This window comes from Eubalaena glacialis, chromosome 10, assembly GCF_028564815.1.
Source record: "Eubalaena glacialis isolate mEubGla1 chromosome 10, mEubGla1.1.hap2.+ XY, whole genome shotgun sequence".
NCBI lineage: Eukaryota > Metazoa > Chordata > Mammalia > Artiodactyla > Balaenidae > Eubalaena > Eubalaena glacialis.
The window spans coordinates 120201810-120221352 of record NC_083725.1 but is presented as its reverse complement, the minus strand read 5'-3'; the positions used below and the strand labels follow the sequence as shown (position 1 = coordinate 120221352).

Here is a 19543-nt window from a genome sequence, read left to right as displayed (position 1 = left end):
ACCTTCTCCAGCAGCCCCTGTTCCAGGCTCCCAGGAGCCCCACTGCCCCCGGGAGGCCCTCGTCAAGGTCTGTCACTGCGCTCCGCAGTTCCTGCCCCGATGTGGGTGCCTGCATTTTCCCTGCTCACTGCTGCGCCCAGGACGGGCCCACGTGGTTTTATTTTATTTTTTTTAACTTAATACATATATTTTTTAATTACTGAAGGAAAGCATGAGTCTTCTATTTCTGGTCTTACGGAGGGCTTACTCTAAAAGAAAAAAAGAAATGAGGGAAGTAAGGAAGGAAGGAGAAGGAAGAAAGAAAGGATCATTCTCACTCGAAAACACTTAAGAGATGTGGGATAAAATAAGTCTTTCAAAAATTAAAAAAACCGACTTCCCTGGTGGAGTGGTTAAGAATCTGCCTGCCAATGCAGGGGACACGGGTTCGAGCCCTGGTCTGGGAAGATCCCACATGCCACGGAGCAACTAAGCCCGTGCACCACAACTACTGAGCCTGTGCTCTAGAGCCCGTGAGCCACAACTACTGAAGCCCGTGCGCCTAGAGCCCGTGCTCCACAACAAGAGAAGTCACCGCAATGAGAAGCCCGCGCACCGCAACGAAGAGTAGCCCCCGCTCACCACAACTAGAGAAAGCCCGCGTGTAGCAACGAAGACCCAACGCAACCAAAAATAAATACATAAATAACTTTATTAAAAAAAAAAAAAGATTTAGCACTAATTAAAAAAAAAAATTTAAAAAGACAAGCTAATTGAAATCGCAAAAAGGCTGGAATCACCCCCAAATCCCCCTGTGCACAGGCTGGAAAAGCTACACGGAAGGGAGTCGGGCCTCTGAGCTGCTCTGGCGTCTCTCCAGGACACACCAACGCGGAGTCAGAGAAGCAGCTGCAGGGCTGGGTGTGCAGGGCCCGATTCTCTGCTGCGGGGGGTGGGGGAGGAGGTCTGAGAGACCCTAGAGCTGTCTACACCTTGTTGTGTAGTTTTGACTTTGGAACCAGGTACATATTTCATTTACAAAATTATTTAAAAAACGAAGTTAAAAAAGCAATTCCTAAAAATCCAAAGTGAAATGAAACAAAAGACCAGAGTGGGCGTGATCCCAGAGGGGTATATCTGATGACCTTACAGATCCCGGAGGGATCGACTCAGGACAAGAAGGGGCACAGACATCAGAGCCCACGCTGCCTTCCGCCATCGCCCTGTTGGTGGTGGGGCTGAGTGTCACTCTGAGTGCTGTGTGTGGGGCTCGGACAAACAGCGAGCGTGGTGAGGTCACAGAAAGCGGCTTTCCGGCGTGGGGGGAGACATTTCACACGTGAGGTGAATGGGGCGTAAAAAGACCCGCCGTCTTGAATCTGGATTGGAAATGTCAGTGCGAACTCACCTGTTTTAATCTTAAAAAAAAAAAAAAGATTCTATCTTCAGCTCACTGGACGAAAGCCCTAGAAACGATGATCAAACCACTCGCAGGAAGCAGACCTCGTCTCCAGACAATGGTGTCTAAATACCACTTCCTACTGGGAGGAACCTGGGTCTCCCAGGAGAAATGCCCGATTCAAGGTCTAGAGCAGGAGACGTCAGGGTCTCCCGGGGTCACAGCAGAAGGAGGCAGGCCACTCGGGCTGGGTACAGAGGACACAGGGGCCAATCTGAGGGCTCCCGCTGGCCAACATGGCACAAGGAAGCAGCGGTAGAGTTCTAGGTGGAATGTTCTGTATCGACCGTGCATGTTCTGATCAAATAATACTCAAAGCAACAACGACCTCACCAAGGATCCCCTTTGGAGGAGACAGGGGCAGGGGAAGGAAAACTCATTACTATTTTGAAGAACTCTGGCATTTATCCTACAGGTACTGGCCTAGCGGGTAAGCACATGGTAGGCGAGGGCGAGTTTCTCTTTGCAGGAGGCTGCCTGCTGGCTGGATGAAGGAGCGACGGACGGTCACCAGGTTAGAGGGACCAGGAGCTGAGAATCCACGCCGCTTAAGATCACAGACGTGGAGCCAACCCGACGTCACGAACCTCACGGCAGGAAGACGGGAAGCCACCTACTGTTGTCTTGTTGGAAAAACTGTGCCTGAAAGTGATCACACCTCCAGGGATGAGGTCAGCTTCCAGTTTACAGAGAATACGTTCAACTACACCACAGACGCAGCCAGTAAATCCAGACTAGAGGAAACCCCACAAGAAAATGACCTTATTCCTTCCACAAATACAGTGCAAGGGAAAAAAAGGTGAAGGTTCACACCAAGCACGAAGCGTGACCCTTATCTGGAATCCTGTTCAAACAAGTGAATCGTAACATACGTGTGTATGTACGTATGTAAACATACATTTATTTACGACAATCAGAGAACTTTGAACACTAACTGTATATCTGATGGTATTAGGGAAAGAGCCTTGAGTTTTGTTTTGTTTTGTTTTTTGTAATTTTTGGTGTAATGATAGTCTCGTGGTTGTGGTTAAGAAGGGGAATCCTTATCTTTTAGTGACACTCTATGAAACGCATAGATGACGTGATATCTGCGATCTACTTCAAATGAATGAGGTGGGAGGTGTGCGGGGATAAAGGAAACAAGATTGGTGCTCGCTGTGTTTTGGGTACGTTGGCGGGGGGCGGGGGTCACTGTCCTTTCACGTGTGTTTGAAGTTTTCAATAAAAAAAGTTGAAGAAAAAGTAATGCTCTTTTAAATGCACTGATGAACAGATAGGCATGCCAGAAAATAAGGGCAATCTTCTGGGAGAAAAAACAAACAAGAAGGAGAGGGGGAGAAGGAGGAGGGGGAGGAGGGGGAGAAAGAGGAAGAGGAGTATCTGTCCTCTGAGCAGAGAGGCCTTTGCTGACCTGAGCCCTTGGTGTCCAGTGGGGTGCAGGACAGAGGCGCTTGGGCCAGAGCAACAAGGAAAGTGTGTTCCGAGACATTTCCATAAAACTGGGACTCTCACATCGCTATACTCTCAGCAAAAGAAGAGTCAAGGAAACAGTTGTATCGGGCAGGGCTCTAGGGGTTAAAAATATCCCCACCCCCTACATCCCTGGCCTTCAATTTGTAAGGTGAGTTTGGGACTCAAATTGAAACTTCCTGTGTGGCCCAGAAGCAGCCTACTATACATTGACAGCCTAGTATAGGGGAAAACCCCCAGCAGAATTAGAATCTCAAGGTCTTAATATATACAGTCATCCACTAAACAAACGTTTATCCAGAATCTCACTGCTGGGGGCAGTGGGGACACAGCGGCAAACTGGCTAGAATATTAGGATTCCTAGATAGAGAATAGAAAACAATTGCGTTTATGATGTTTACAGATCTATGAGAAGAAATTGTGAACTTGATCAAGGAACAAGATACAAGTATAAAAGAACAGGCAGGTTTGAAGTGGAATCAGGTACAATTTCTAGGGGGAAAAAAATCCAAAACTTCAAAATTGAACTCAGTGGATGAGTTAAATATTAGGTTAATCATAGTTAAAGGTAGATCTAAAGAACTTATCTAGAACGCAAAGACATAAAAGATGTCAGATGCAGGGCACAGAATGTCTGAAGTTCTAGAAAAAAAATTGAGAAATTGGAGTGAGGCAGTATTAAAAAATAATGGCTTAAAAACTTCCACACTTGATCAAAACCATGAAATCGCTGCTTAAAAAGTTCAAACAAACAAAAGCCCTTACAAATAGAAGAAATAAAGAAATCAAGCCACCGAAAGGCATGGAGGAATTTTAAATGCATATTGCTTAGCCAAAGACGCAGGTTTGAAAAAGCTACATACCCTGTGATTCCAACTCTATGACATTCCGAGAAAAGCAAAACTATGGAGACAGTTAAAAGATCAGCGGTTACCAGGGGTTGAGGGGGTGGGGGGAGGGATGAATAGGTGAATTCATCTATTCACGGCTAACCATAAGAGATTTTTAGGGTGGTGAAACTATTCTGTGATACTGTAACGGTAGAAACATGCATTTGTCCAAATCCATATAATTATACAACACAAAGTGTGAACCCTAATGTAAACTATGGACTTAAGTTAGTAATAATGTGTCAATATCAGCTAACCAATTGTAGCAAATGTAGCATACCAATGCAAGACGTTAACAGTAGGGGATCCGTGTGTGTGTGTGTGTGTGTGTGTGTGTGTGTGTGTGTGTGTTGGGATGGGGGGGTATATGGAACTCTCTGCACTTTCTGCTAAAATTTTTGTAAACCTAAAACCACTGTAAAAAAGAAAGTCTATTAATTAAAAAATAAAAAAGAAATCCTATAACTGAATCACTTTGCTGTATACCAGAAATTACACAACATTGTAGAGGAAAAAAAAAAGAAATCCAAACCTTGAACTACTACAGTGAAACTGCAGAAAACCAAAGACAAGAGAAGATCTTAAAAGCAGCTACAGAGAAAAGCAGACCATGTAACAAACAGGCCAACAGCTGATTGATCACCAACCACAATGGAAATCAGAAGGTGGTAACAAGCTTCCAAAGAGGAGAGAAGGACAATCTGCCTGGAATTCCATACCCAGCTAAAAAGTCATGAAAGAGTGAGGGTCAAATAAGATACCTTCAAATAGACAAGAACCAGGGTGCTCTCCCTGAGGGAGCCGGCCTGGGCTCTGCCCTCCAGCGTGGGGGTACCATGGCCTCTCACCTTTGCAGTGGGCGTAGGGCATGGTTAGGGTGTAATCCTCCACCCGGTTCAGGAAGGTGAGGGTGGCCTTGCCGTCCAGCAGAGCTGACAGTGAGTTCCCTGCAGAGACGGGGCAGTGGGACCAGTGAGATGAGACGGATCCTCGGGACCTGGGCCCCCACCTCCACCCCAAGTCACAGGACCTGAGCTCCCTTCCAACAGGTGGAAAGAGTCCCAGGCACCTCGAGCTGTGTGACTGTGGGTGGGTCGCTTAACCTCTCTGAGCCTCAGATTCTGTAAAGGCCCCCTCCAGGTCCTACAAGTCATTCATCCTGAGGAGTTACCTAAGTTGCCATGTGTTCATGTTTATTTCACTTACTAAAGCAGGGATTCTTAGGGTGGAGGCTTCGAACGTTTTCAAACTAGGGCCTCTGCTCTGATTTTAAACACCAGCGGAGAGCGGGTACGGCCCGCTCAGGGCTGAGAGTCACAGCCACAGTCAGTGACGGGAGCACAGGGGTGGAAAAGGTGGGCTGAGCCTGTATGCCCTCTGCAGTCTGCTGGGCACACAGAGGCACTCAGAGCACCTGCCCACCAATGAGAACAATACGAAGGTCGACAGGACGGAAAAATGCAGACAGACCCACGGTGCCAGGCTCTCGAGGGGTGCTGCCCGACAGAATGTCCTGTGATGATAAAACTGTTCTATCCCATGCAGCATGTGGCTACTTGCTCTGTGGCCAGAGCAACTGCGGAGCTGCCTTTTAAGGTTTATTTCATTTGAATCAATTAAAATAGCCGCATGTGGCCAATGGTGCTGAATTGGACAGCCAGCTCTAGATGGCACCTTCATATGGCTCTTTCTCGTAATCCTCCCAGCATCCGTGCAAACTCTACGGCTGAGGGATGAGAGGCCGGGGGGAGCAGGCTTTGGAGGGCTCTGCCTGACCCCAGGTTCTGAGCACTTTACCCCTCGTGGTCCCTGGCTAGGAGAGGCGGAGAGGGACACGAACATGGCCACCGTGGGAGGTCTTGGTGACCACTGAGTCCGGGAAGTCAGTCCTCCCCCCATTTCCTCGAGGCCCAGGGGAGCCCCCCTCACCGTAGAACCGGGACTTGGCTGTGATGCTGCCACTGATGCAGAAGCCGTCCTTTCGGTTGCTGACGTGGAAGGCGGACACGGGTGGGTGGTGGGACACCTGTGGGTGGAGAGGTGGCTCCTGCGACGGCCCCAGTAGCAGGCAGGCCCGGTCCCCCACCACATCCCTCCCAGTCCCAGGAGCAGGTGTGAGGGCAGTCCCCATCTCTCATCCCCAGCGTCCAGGGAAGCCAGGCCTGAGTCCTGGGGCCTGGGGGAGAGCTGGCTGCAATCCCCGCATCCCCCCAGGGTGCCCCCAGGAAAATGGGAGGCGCTGTCCCCCTCCCTAAGGAAACACTTTCTGCTGTCACAGCCGAGGTGGTGCCTGCGCCTCCTGGGAGAATCCCCGCCGGCGGCAGTGAGGCCAGAGCTCTTCCAATGGTCGAAGGTGGGGCCACCCAGAAACGTGCCTGGGGGTGGGTCAGACGCCCCCTGCCCACTGCCAGGGACCCGTCCGCTGCAGAGCCCAGCGGCCAGCCCAGGGTGGCCGGGCCCTTGCCTGCTCAGCTATGTAGAAGGTGTGGCTGTGGTTCTCGGGGTGGAACCAGCAGCAGCGGAAGGTCTCCCCCAGAATGGGGTTGTAGGGCTTCTTGATCCCCTGCGGGCAGTGAACAAAGAGGCTTGTGTGAGAAGCTGGGGGTGGGGCACAGATGCCAGCTGGGACGGGGTGTGGACCGAGGGACAACGAGAGGGGCTGCCTGCTGCCCACAGTCCCGGGCACCCGCAGGGAGGAGGTCTCTAGAAGGGATGTCTAGTCTCCCACCAGCATCTGGGAACAGCGCCCCACTCCTGCTCTGGGGAGATGTTTACCCTTGGTTTACACTCTGGGGGGACGGCCCACGAGGTGCCCTGTCCACTTCTTGGCTCTGAGGGGCACGTGAGACCCTAACCACATCAAGCTCTCCCCGGACCTCAGGGGAAGCCAGTGCACAGCCCACTCAAAGCCCCCTGTGGCTTCTAATGACCTTTCAAGTTAAAGCCCATATTCTCCAGCCCTGCTATTTCAGTCACTTCCCTGGGTGGGAAGTCAGGGCTTGGTCCCCCATCTCTGAGGACCTGGGACCACTGTGGGGACAACCAGGATCCTTCAGGGTCACGCGGGGTAGGGGATGGCCTCGGACTCTGGGTGGGGTCGGGTGCCAGGGCGCAGGGCTGGGCTGTAGTTGCGCCCTCCCCGGTCGGTGCTTCTCACCTTGGGCTTCTTGTAGAAGCCGGACAGGTACCATTGCAGCACGAGCTTGATCCGGCTGTAGGCGTCCTCCTCCAGGGCAGCCCTGCGATGGGGTGGGGGAATGCCCTCATTCCAGGTCGGGGGACCTGGGCCGCTCTCCGCCCTTTCCCAGCCCCCTCCCTCCTTCCGTTTCAACCTCCATCCACTTGCTGAAAACCCAGGCCCCTCCCCAGCTGCCCAGCCCCCCAAAAGGAGGAGTTTCCCACCCTCCTCCACCACTCCGGAGAATCGGGTTTTCCACAGAACTGGAAAATGTCAGGGTGGCTCCAGTGCTGGGGCAGAGAGGATGCTGCTGGCTCGAGGCTGGCAGGGTGCCGCCTCCAGGAAGCCCCCCGGGATGCTCTCGCCCTCACCCGGCTCCCTCTGAGCCTGCAGCCCGCCTTCCCACCTCGGCCTTGTTCAGCTTGAGGGCGCCAATGCCAGGCTTCAGGTGCACAGAAGGTGCTGGGCTCACCTGTGACGGTGGCCCTGACCGGACGTGGGGCTGCCCCGCCCTCCCTGTTCACCAGCTCCTCCCATGGAGGCCGGGCCCCTTGGAGGCAGAGGCTTCAGGGACAGTTTCCTGGGGACCCTGAGGACTCTCTGTGGGGCAGGCAGGGGCTGAGGGAGCCTGGGGGGTCTCTGGGCACCTCCCCGTCGCTCACCTGGAGAGCAGGTCGGCGTGGTAGTAGTAGTCGGAGAGCTTGTTGAGGAAGGAGCGGGGCTCCAGGACGAAGGTGGGCAGCACCACGCGGGACAGGTCCATGCCCGGCCGCAGCTGCTTCAGCAGGACCCACATCAGACTCTTGTGCTCGTCAGACACCGTCTCTACCTGCGACGCCTCGCCCAGCTGCCGGCAGAGGGACCGCGGTCAGGCTGCAGCCAGAGCCGGGCGGGGAGCCTGGAGGGGCGGGTGGGCGGGATGGTGCGGCGGCTCCGGCTGGAGGGGGCGGGATGGGGGGTACGGCGGCCAGGCGTACCCCCTGGCCGGGCCGCCACACCCAGCGGGCCTGTCCCAGCCCCACCTGAGCCCTGCATTTGCCAGCAGGCCCGAGGGGCAGCTGCTGGCCCAGGCCGGCTCCCGTCTGCCTCTGTTCCTGGCCAGCCTGGCCGACCTGGGCCCTCCCCGCAGTTGGCGCACATCCACCGTGGCTGCTGACACCTGTCTGTGGACTTTGCATGATCTGTGCCGCGGCAGCAGGTGCCACGTGCTCGAGGAGACCTCCTCCCACCCCCAGCCCATCTTGTCTTCATGGGGTGACACAGGTGCTTTAGGCCTGCACCCCCTTCAGAAGGGGGTCTTCACTTGTCCGGGATCGCACGGCTAGAGGGGGCCGCCCTGGACCCCTCCTCTCTTCCCTGAGACGTCTAACCCTCACCGAGGCTCCAAACACGTGCTACAGAGAGACTGAGCCCCAGAGCTTTGGGCTTTGCCTGGGCAGGGGGCGAGGGGGCAGGGGGACAGGGAGGCAGGGTAGGGGGGTGGGGGGCTCCATCTCCCAGGCCACACCAACCAGCAAACCCTCAGGTGGGCAGAATGATCTCAGAAAGGGTCATGCAGCTGTCTAAAGACAGCTGGCTGGTGGGGCAGGTGCTCCCAGGCAGGGCTGTGCATCGGGGACCCTCCACTCTCGGGAAGTGCCACCGAGCCGCAGTTCCCGGGCCAACGCCAAGCCCCTCTCCCCTCCCCATGGACCGCCCCCCGTCCCCCGGTCTATGGCTCCAGGGCCTCGGGCCTGGGGTGTGGCTAGACTTGGCTGTGGATCCCCATCCCCGACCCCCCAGGGAGGCAGCAGAATGGGGTGCCAGCAGCCAGCCCTGCATCAGGGCCCATCACCACCCTGCTGGGCCACCTTAGGCAGTCACTCTGCCTCTCTGTGTCTGCACAGCTGTGGCGGAGGCCTAGTGGCACTCGCTTGGACAGCTCGCCTGGGCACCGAGGGGAGGGGAAGCCCCCAGAGGCAGCGGTCATGTCTGACCCCCATGAGGCTGTGGCTCCCCGGCTTTGATGTCCAGGCCAGCTTCGGGGCGCGCATGGCAGCTGCCACAGCTGGGAATCCCCTGCACCCCCCATCCCACCCGCACTGCCTCTAACCCTCTCCCTCTGGCTTCTGCCCCTCCTCTCCACCGAAAGTGCCCTGGTGAAGGTCACCACCACCCCCGTGTCACCCTGTCTCTCCTGCTCCAGCTCCCAGCACAGCTGCCCCTGAGCCCACCCCTCCCCTCCCTGCCACGCCTCCCAGGGTTCCTCTGTGGAGCCCCGTCTGTGCTCAACCTCTGAAGGCTGGGGTGCCTGGGCCCCTGGGCCCCTTGGGCTGCCCACCCAAGCCCTATGTCCCGACGGCCCCCTGAGCCCCAGACCCTCCCGTGCAGCAGTGTCTCCCCTGCACGTCCAAGCCTGGGACACAGCCTGGTCCCACCCCCAGCCACCAGCTCTTTCTTCCCGAGCGCCCGTCTCACGGGTGGCATCGCCATCAGGCTGGCTCCTGCCCACCTGCCTCTGGACGCGCCCTGAACCCCTTCTCCCTTCCCCACCCCGACCCGGGTCCAGGGTGCCATCAGCTTTGTCCAGACAATGCTCCTCCTTAGCGGGTCCCCGGCTCCACCTCTGCCCCTGGACCTTCTGAAAGTCTCACCTGGACCCCGGCAGGCCGCCACCTGAAACTCCCCTGTGGCCTTCCCACCACCCTCACCGGAGCCCCGCGGCCCTCCCCGGCTCTCCCCGAGTCCCGGCCATCCTGGCCTTCCCGTCTCCCTGGCCCTCTGGGTGCAGCAGACCCTGCGAGCTCTCCCCGAGGGGACGGCCAGGCGTTGCCTCCACTGCTTCAGGGATGCGGGGAGCGGTGCTGGGCGGCGCCCGAGCTCCAGGCAGGGCGGGCTCTCACCTCCCCCAGCTCCTCGTGGTCCTGCACCACGTACGTGGTCCCTCTGCGCACGGGGCGCCCCGGGGCCTCCGACTGGTCACTCCCGCTCTCCGCCTTCCGCCTGTGGTCCTGGGTCTCCTTATCCGAGTCCTCAGCGTTCTCTCTCTCTGACTTGTCTGAGAAAGCATCGTTCTCCAGGGAGGACCCGTTCAGTCTGGAAGGTGGATGGCACCCGTGGGTTGCTGGTCCCAGGTGAGGCCCAGGCACGCCCACCTCTGGGCATACCCCCCAGTACCCTCACCCGGGGCACCCCTCGCTGCCCGGCGCCTCAGCCCCATCCCTGTGTTGAAAAGCCTCAGCGATGGGCATTCGACACCATAAGCCCCAGTTCACAGGCGAACGCCCTGAGGCGCCCCGGTCCACCTCGAGCGGAGGAGGCCTGCCTCCTGGCCTGGGGTTTGGGCAGCCAGACCTCGATGGCGTTTGCCCCCCATCTCCTCCCCACATACAAGGAGACCCTGTGCGGTGGTGCCAGGGAGAGCCCGGGCCCAGGAGTCCCCAGCAGGCTCCCGGGAGGGGCTGGGCCCTGCCCGCCACGCCCCTGCTCACGGGAACAGGTCCTGGTCGTGGATGGCGGCCGAGGGGGGCAGCCCGCAGAGCGAGGAGGGTGATGCGTCTGGCGAGGACCCGGGCTCCCCGTCGCGGCCCTGCTTGCATGTGCTGAGTCGCAGGAGGCTGGAGCAGCGCAGTGCCAGCTCCAGGGCGTCCAGCCAGCAGCGGCCTGTAGTGGGCGGGGGGCGGGGGCGATGAGCAGCCCCCAGCTGGGGAGGCACCCACTGCGCACTGGGGAGCCTGCCCACCCCCAGCCCTCCGTTCCCCAACAAGGAGCCCCCCATCGGACTCCCCACTCCCAGCACACTGTCAGTCACCCACGTTAGAGACAAGGGCTAAGGCCAGGATGGGTAAGTGACCCCCTCAAGGTCATACACGTAGCAAGCTCAGGCCACTCTGCACCCAGAGGCCCTGCGAGCTCCCACCTGTGGCGTCAGGGCGAGGGCCCTCCGTGATGGAAACTGGCCCCCCCAGGTTTCCAGAGGCAGGAGGGGGCCTCTGCGCTGAGGGCTTTCCTGGCCTGGAGCACAGGGCAGGAGGGGGTGTGGCAGGCTGGGGTAGGGGCTGCTGAGCCGAGGCTGCAGAGAGGCAGCGCCTGGTGTTGGAACAGCTCCGGGAGGAGGAGAGGGCCAGGCGGGCGGGGAGGCAGGGTGGGGTGGACAGAGCCGGCCGCCTCCAGCCCCCAGCCCTTGTCCTCAGCCCCCTGCAGCCCTTCTGGTAGACGCCACCGCGGGTTGGACCTGGGATTAAAGGACCTTGAACTCGGTTCTTTCCTTCTCCAAGCCTTTAAAGCGTGACCCTCTTGGAGACAGTGAATTTCCTTCCCTAACTCTCTGTGGTGCATCCCCGGCACCTGGCGTTGGGAGGGGCGTGCTGGGGATCACGGAGGAGGGGCTTGCAGGGATGGTGGCTCCTGGTTCTCAGGAGGACACCCGGCGTCCTGCAGGGGGTTTCACTGCAGGCTTGGTTGGATACCAACCTTCCAACTTTCAGCCAGGGCTGAAAGTTCATGGCGGTGGAAGGTGAGGAGCTCATGGGAGCAGAACCCGCAGGGGAGAGCTGGGAAACCCACACCTGCTGAGTGGGGTCTGGGGCCCTGACGTGCCTTTTTTGTGGTTGCCACAAGGGACTAGACATCCTAAATAGCATGCATCCTTCGAGCCCATTCCTCCTCCTCCTCCTCCAGGAAGCCCACCCTGATACCCACAGGGGCTGTGGATGCCCTTCCTCCCTGACCATGGCCCCCGACCCCATCAGGGACTCAGCTCATGCTTCAGCCCAGTTAGCCTTGTCTGCTGGTTTGCTGGTGTTCTCCCGCACTAGATAGCAGGCTCCATGGGAGCGCTAGCTGCCCAGCCCATCCCAGGGCCCACGAGGGGCCTGGCACCGAGTGGGGGGCTGGGGAAATGAGGGTGGCATTCAAGGGACTCAGGACAGCCCCTTGGAGCGTGGATGCAGCGTCTGGCCACCAGGGGGTGGCGTGGCACCTTAGGGACGGCCGCCTGCCCCAGACTCCCAGCCGGGAGGGCCGGAGCCCAGTGGTCAGGCCAGGCTGCCTCGGGCAGGGCCTTGCCTGCCCTGGACCGCTGGTGGGGTGGGAGTCTTACACCAGACCCCTGGGAGGCGCCGGCCCTCAGGGCTCAGCGATGGGGCGGTGGGTGTGTGTGTGGGGCAGCCGCGTTTACTCGGGGCAGCCACTAGAGGGAGCTCCAAACACGTGCGCTGATTTGGGAACCGGGCTTCGTCCCCCGCTCCAGCACTTTCTCATCTGCAGTTCACCCAACCTATCTCCGCATGTGTTAAACGTGGATGGTAACAGTAGCATCTGCTGATTCAGTGGTGCCTGGCACGTGGTTGGCACCCAGTAACTGTTATCTGGTTGCTTTTAAATAAGGTCATCAGATTCGCATAGCAACTGGGGAGACAGTGCTACGGTTCATCTTTTGCCCACGGGGAAGACTGAGGCTCCAGAGAGGGGGCTGGTGAATGGCGGGCTCGTCCGCTGACACCAGGCTGCCTCCTTGGATGGCGGTGGAGGAGTCCGAACCGGGGCCCCATACACCCGGCCTAAATCCCGCCAAGGGGAAGGGTGCTTCAGGTGGGGTCACCGTGGAGACCAGCAGGGCAGGCAGGTACTTACCGTCCGACTCGGAGGCGGCCCTGAAGATCAGGTAGCTGCTGGGGAGGGGCTGTGTGATGGAGCCCACGCTCTCACCTTTGGGGCCCTGGAGAGGCAGAGACCCGGCGTCACCCGAGGGATGGGCCAGGGATGGGTGGAAACACAGGTCGTGCGGTCACGTGGACCCACACTCAGACACGCGTGGACGCTTCTGGGGCCTCAGGACCCCTAGGCAGGGTCAGGTCCCTGGCCACGCAGATGTGGCAGGCAGCAAGAGAGGTGAACGGGCGGGGTGCTCTGTCCCTCTTCTTAGCTGGTGGTCCCACCCTTGGCTTTCCAGCTCCGAGCCCCCCACTTTAGGGTGGCCAGAATCAGCATGTGCAGATCCAGGACACCCAGTTAAATCTGAATCTCAGAAAAATTACACAGATAGTATAAGTATACCCCATGAAATATTTGGGACATACTTTTTTGTTTTTTTAGATTCCATATATATGTGTTAGCATACAGTATTTGTTTTTCTCTTTCTGACTTACTTCACTCTGTATGACAGACTCTAGGTCCATCCACCTCACTACAAATAACTCAATTTCGTTTCTTTTTGGGACATACTTATCCTAAAAATACTTAAAAAAAAAAAGATTTATTTTTTATTTATTTATTTTTATTTATATTTGGTTGTGTCGGGTCTTAGTTGTGGCACGCAGGATCTTCGCTGAGGCATGCGGGATCTTTCATTGCAGTGCACGGGCTTCTCTCTAGTTGTGGCATGCGGGTTTTCCCTTCTCTAGTTGTGGCGCACAGGCTCCAGAGCGCATGGGCTCTGTAGTTGTGGCGCGCGGGCTTGGTTGCCCTGCGGCATGGGGGATCTTAGTTCCCCGACCAGGGATTGAACCTGCGTCCCCTGCATTGGAAGGCAGATTCTTCACCACTGGACCACCAGGAAAGTCCCTAAAAAAACTTTTTGATCTTCCTCTGAAATCCAAATTTAACTGGGCATTCAGGATTTCACTTGGCAACCTGACCCCCTTTGGTCCTGGGCTGGGCAGCCCCCAGGCTATGAGGGTGAGGTCTGGGTTCAGAGCAGCTGCCCTCACGTGGCCCCGTTCCTCAGCCTCTGGACAGGGCTCGAGGTGTGATCTCATCCCATTGGGCCCCCAGGCCCTGAGCGCCCCCAACCTCTGCACGTGTTCCACATAGAAGGCCAGTGACCACATCCGATCCCCTGGCCACTGAGTGACTTAACCCTTGGAACTGTCAGCCCATTTCTGGACTCCGTGCCGCTGGGGCCCCAGGATGAGCCTCCTGACTGCCCATCTGTGCTCTCCTCCCACACAGCCACCTGCCCCCGGGGGCTCTCTCCTTGCCTGGCCCTCCCGAGCCCCAGGGCTCGCACTGCGGTACCTTCACGGCCCAGACGGACTGGTCCAGTGGGTGGAAGAGCTTGAAGCAGAAGCCGTCCTTCTTGGAGGGCCTCTCAATGAGCTCGCAGCAGTGCAGCAGGACCGTGCCCACCCACTGGCCCACCTTGGGCGTCTTGTAGATGAGCAGCACCCCTGGCTTCAGCACGCACCACAGTTTGGTCCAACTCTTCAGGGTCCCGCGGATCTGGGGGGAGGGGCGCTGCCGTCCATGCCTGCCCGGGACCCAGGGGCATCTGGACGGCTGGGGGAGGGGCAGATACACAGGGCTTTGGGCTCCGGGCAGAGTTCTCTTTTAGGATTTAACAGGAACTCTGAATGATGGTGAATCCAAAGGAAGATACTGTAGCCAGATTTACTGGTGAAGTTCAGGGAGCTCAAGTTCAAGGCCCTGCCAGGGCCCTGGGGGCAATCGGACATGACTGTTGCAACTGTCAGCTTTGTGATTTTGAAACCTGTGATCATCTCTTTTCTCATCCTAAATATTCACTTTTGTACTTAATTTTTTATTCATAATTTTGTGGAGCAGAAAAAAGGAGCCACGTGGGCCCAGGGCTCTGTAGACGCCCAGGCTCCCTGGTCCCCTTGTCTCCTCTGCCCCTCGTGGCAGCCCCGGGATTCGGCAGCTTTACGCCCTCTGTACGGAGGGGGAAACCGAAGCTTGGGAGCTGAGGGAATCTCTCGCTGCCTCAGTGAGGTCTGAACACAGACCTCTGACCCCAACCCCGGTCCTTCCTCCCAAAGCCCGAGTTTCACCTCCCTCCTGTATCCCAGCAGGGGACTCTATGGGCACTCTGGGACCCCCGCCAGCAGGTCAGGGCCCCCCACCTTAATTAGAAATAGGGTCTCTGCAGATGTGACCAAGTGAAGATGAGGCTGCACTGGAGCAGGGTGGGCCCTGGCCCAATGACTGTGTCCTTATAAGAGGAGAACAGGACACAGACACAGGAGGAGGCCAGGTGACCACAGAAGCAGAGGCTGGAGGGACGCGGCCACAAGTCCAGGGATGCCTGGGGCCCTCAAGCTGGGAGAGGCAGGAAGAACCCTCCTTTAGAGCCTTGGGAAGGAGCCTGGCCCTGCCAGGACCTTGGTTTTGGACTTTGGCCTCTGGACCTGGGAATCATCTTTGGTTGTTATAAGCCACCAGCTTGTGGTCATTCGTCAGGGCAGCCCCCGGACACATACAATTTGCAGCAGCCAGCATGCCTAACCGTGTCCCGAGTGGCCGGCGACCCTGCACTGTCCCTGGGGGAGGCCTCCCGAGGGAGCCTGGCCAATGCTGGAAAACACACGTGCTCACCTTCAGGCTGTCGGCCATGATGACTACGCTGGGGTCTGTCAGGGCGCTGAGCAGCTGCTTGGTGGCGCGCTTCTTCTCCTGGCGGTAGCTCTCCTTCTGTGCCTGGGCCCAGGGCACCCGCAGGTAGGTCAGGGGAGAAGGCCCTGGGCTGGCCCTCCCCGGGGGGCCTTCTACTCGTGAGGGCCTCCACCGTCTAGCCAGGGGACGAAGAGGGGGGCAGGGAGAGGACAGGTAGAGGGGGTGTGGAGGTGGCCAGGGTGCAGTCTGTCCCCCTCCCTTTGGCAGGCTGGGGTGGAGGTGTGGCCTCACTGGCTGGGGTGCCCATTCATCCAACAAATGACACACCGTGCCCCCTCCCCAGGCCTGGGCCCACCTTGAGAGCTTCCTTCTTGGTGACCTTGGCTGTCGGGGACACACATTCCCTGTCGGACCCATTGCACAGCCTGTATTCCGCCTGCAAGAGAGACTCAAGTTGTTGGAGGAGGGGAGAAGAAGACAGGTGTGCGGGGGTGAGGGGGTGAGGGGGTGGTGCCGGGGCGCAGGAAGCAGGAGGTGGGAGAAAGGCGTCCCTCCCCCTCCCTGCCCCGGGGGGATGAACAGGCCTCATGAGGTGAGCACGTGAACACGAGCTGGGGTGGCTCACCGGGGGCGTGTCTGCGGCGGACCCCTTCCCTGGGGGCCTGCACTGGGCACATGGCAATGACCCTCCCCGTGGGGCCCAGGAGGCGTCCATCTTAGCCACCACCTGGCGCCCAGCCTCCGGTCAGGGAGGGCGCACGTGTGCGGTGGGGACCCCCATCCCTAGTGCCCTGACAGCAGCTGCTGGGTGGGGCAATGCCCAGGCCCTCTCCCGAGCCCCCCGGTGGTTGCAGGGAGGAGGCGCAGCCGGCCAGGCCCACCGGGCAGCTGCATCCAGGGATCTGGGAGCAGATGGGGCCTCGGTCCTTTAACAGACGGGGAAATGGAGGCCGGGGTGGAGAAGTGGGGAGAAAAAGCCAGGACTAAAGGTTATGGGCCTGCTTCTGTGGAGCCTGCGAGCCCAGAATGGGGTTTACATTTTTTTTTTTTTTTTGGCCATGCTGCGCGGCTTGCCGAATCTTAGTTCCCAGACCGGGGATTGAACCCACGCCCCCTGCAGTGGAAGCCCAGAGTCCTAACCACTGGACCGCCAGGGAAGTCCCAGGTTTTACATTTTTAAGGGGATGGGGAAAAAAAAATCAACGCGAGATGTGAAAATGATGAAATTCAGATTTCCGCATCGACCAATCAGGTTATCGTGGCACCGGACACGCCCACTGTTGGCGTGCTGTCGTGGCTGCATTGGCTCTAACGGCCGTGGCAAGTTCTTGCGACAGAGCTCGTGTGGCCGCCGGGCTTAAAACGTTCCCTTTCTGGTCCTTTGCAGAAATCTGCCTGCCCTGCTCGTCCTCTGGGCTGAGTGCCTCCACCCCGAGCCTCCGGGCAAGGGAGGGAGGCCCGCAGGACTAGAGGCCAACGGCCCTCGGCTCCCTCCCTGCACGAGGTGAGCAGCCTCGGCAACGCTCTTGACCACTCCGCCATCGCCAGGTCCTCTCAGGTCTTTACTGCCTTTGCTCACCTACTTCTCACGACCACCCAGGAGGCGGGCCCAGTTACTACCCCCATCCGATGGATGAGGAAACTGAGGCACAGAGAGATGCAGTGACCCCCGAGGCTGCAGAGCCAGGGGCAGGGCTGTGGCCGGAACTGTCCCGGGGACCGGCTGTCCCCACGGCACTACGTGCCAGGCATGGCCTCGGGTGCTGGGGTTAGAACAGAGGGACAGGCCACCCCCAGGGAACAGGGGGGTGAGAGAGGGGGTTGGAGAGCATGTGTGTGCACGGGAACCATCGCAGCTTCAGTCGTTCTTGCGACCCACGCCCTGCAGGTGAGGAGGCTGTGGCACAGAGAGGTTCAGGACCTGCCAGAGGTCACACAGCTCGCGAGGGGCCGAGCTGGGGCTGAACTCGGGCAGTCTCACTCTGAGTGCACTCTCTGAGACAAGTGGGGACATTCGGGATCCCAGGAAGACAGGGACATGGGGCGAGGCGCCTGGGGGATTCTGCTCTAGAAGCAGCCTCTGAGTTGAAGCGGGAGTGGTGAGAAGGAGCCCGGGTGACAGGCCTCTGGGGGCTAGGCTGACCCTCCAGCTCCCGGGCAGCTGGGATTCTTGCGCCTGGTGTCCCCAGCTTCCTTAGCACATGCTGTTCCCCCAGCCTGAATGCTCTTCCCTGTTGCTGAGCCACCCCTGCTCCTTCCTCAGGCCCCGCTGAGCTGCTTCCCCGGGAGGAAGACGGCTCTGCCCACCCTGCTGGCGTCAGACCCTGATGACACCAGCCACCCCTGGCCGGCTGAGCATCTCCTGCAATTACAGCCACACACACGTTTCTGCTTGCTGTCGAGAGCTCCACTGGGCTTGGTTTCATCCCAGCATCCCCTTGGCACCAGCAGCTGGGAGCTCGGTGAGCATCTTGGATGAATGAATGAATGAATGAATGAATGAATGAACCCTCCGCCAATTCCCTGCCGCCCAGCTTTCCACCAGATGCGGCTGAAAGGAGCTTGTTTGGGGCAACAGAGGAAGAGAGAGGTGCGATTGGGGACAGCGGGGCTGGGGGGTGGACGGGATGGGGCGCCTGTGCCCTGCGACCCTCTGCTCCTGGGCCGCCCCAGGCCCACTGGGCCGGGTCACTGCGGCCCCTGCCTAGTGCTGCAGACAATGCCCCTACTCCTCCATCCTAGAGCCATGCTGGGGACGCCGCCCAGGCCCACCAGCCCCTCCTGCTCGTTCCCGAGGGCCACTGAACCTCAAGGCACAGCGGGGCGATAACGCAGCACCCCCAGGAGTGAGGCACGCTGCTCAGAACCATGAACGCGGGAGTCTGACCAAAAACGTAAAAATTCCTTTAAAAAAGTGATTTAGAACGACCTACAGAATGGGAGAAAGCTTTTGCAATCGTATAGCTTACAAGGCTCTAGTGTCCAGAATATAGAAAGAACTCTTACAACTCAGCAACTAAAAGGCAACAACAGCCTGATTCAAAGACGGGCAAAGGACTTGGAGAGACGTTTCTCCAGAGAAGACTTACAAAAGGTCAATAAGAAAGCGAAGAGATGCTCATCGCCATCAGGCATCAGGGAAATGCAAATCAAAACCACACTGAGACATCACTTCACACCTACTGGGTTTAAAAAAGAACAGAAACAAGTGTTGTTGAGGATGTGAGAAACGGGAACCCTTACTCTGCCAGTGGGGCTTGTAAAGTAAAACGGGCAGCCACTGTGGAAAACAGTTCGGCACTTCCCCCAAAAGTCAACTATAGAATTTTCTAAAATTCCATCTTGCCACAGAGTTACCATGATGGCCCAGCAATTCCACTCTGAGATATAAACCCAAAGAACTGAAAACAGGGACTCAGATACTTGTACACGCATGTTCGTAGCAGCTGTGTTCCCAACAGCGGAAAAGTGGAAACGGCCCAAATGTCCCCCCCACTGATGAGTGGACAAGCCGACTGTGGTCCATCCATCTAGGGGCACTGACACCTGCCACAGCCTGGATGGGGCTCAGGGAGAGAAGCCTGGCACAAAACCCCACACATCGCATGGCTCCGTTTATATGAAATGTCCAGAATAGGCAAATCCGTAGAGAGGTAAAGCAGAGTGCTGGCTGCAGGGATGGCTGCTAAGAGGGTGTCTGTTTGGGGTGATGGAAACTAGACAGAGGTGATGGCTGCACAATATTGTGAATGCACTAAATGTCACTGAATTGTTCATCAAAAGTGGTTAATTTTGTGTTATTTGATTTTTATCTCATGGAAAAACTATATAATATATATACACATATGCGTGTGTATATACATAAAGAACTGCTTGTATATTACATATCTGATACGTTACTATACACTACATGATATTATACTGTATTATGCTATATTATATTGTATATGATATCTAATATTAATATATTAAATACTTTATATTTATCTCATATATATTAGAGTTTGTATCTTTCCCCAAGCTGTGCCTTTTAGAACAGTCTCAAGTCGCTCTTAAGATTCTGGGGGGTGGGCTGCCCTGGTGGTGCAGTGGTTAAGAATCCGCCTGCCAATGCAGGGGACACAGGTTCGAGCCCTGGTCTGGGAAGATCCCACATGCCGCGGAGCAACTAAGCCTGTGCGCCACAACTACTGAGCCTGGGCTCTAGAGCCCGCGAGCCACAACAACTGAGCCCAT

At 57.5% G+C, this 19543-nt stretch overlaps 1 protein-coding gene across 8 annotated transcripts in view; it reads right to left on the bottom strand.

Moving 5' to 3' along the window:
* The window catches only part of OSBPL5 (oxysterol binding protein like 5), a 71650-nt gene that overhangs the window by 7246 nt on the left and 44861 nt on the right, over positions 1-19543 (bottom strand). For 3 of the 8 annotated variants that reach the window (XM_061202251.1, XM_061202248.1, XM_061202249.1), the window contains exons 3-13: positions 15663-15743; positions 15290-15482; positions 13973-14176; positions 12590-12674; positions 10447-10618; positions 9859-10051; positions 7639-7823; positions 6956-7037; positions 6263-6361; positions 5728-5824; positions 4647-4745 (exon numbers count right to left, since the gene is read on the bottom strand). In XM_061202251.1, the coding sequence (XP_061058234.1) occupies positions 4647-4745; positions 5728-5824; positions 6263-6361; positions 6956-7037; positions 7639-7823; positions 9859-10051; positions 10447-10618; positions 12590-12674; positions 13973-14176; positions 15290-15482; positions 15663-15743 (1490 nt within the window). Of the gene's footprint in view, positions 1-4646; positions 4746-5727; positions 5825-6262; positions 6362-6955; positions 7038-7638; positions 7824-9858; positions 10052-10446; positions 10619-12589; positions 12675-13972; positions 14177-15289; positions 15483-15662; positions 15744-18396; positions 18425-19543 lie in introns of those variants that run through there. The other 5 variants (XM_061202252.1, XM_061202246.1, XM_061202247.1 and 2 more) reach the window with 3 other exon arrangements.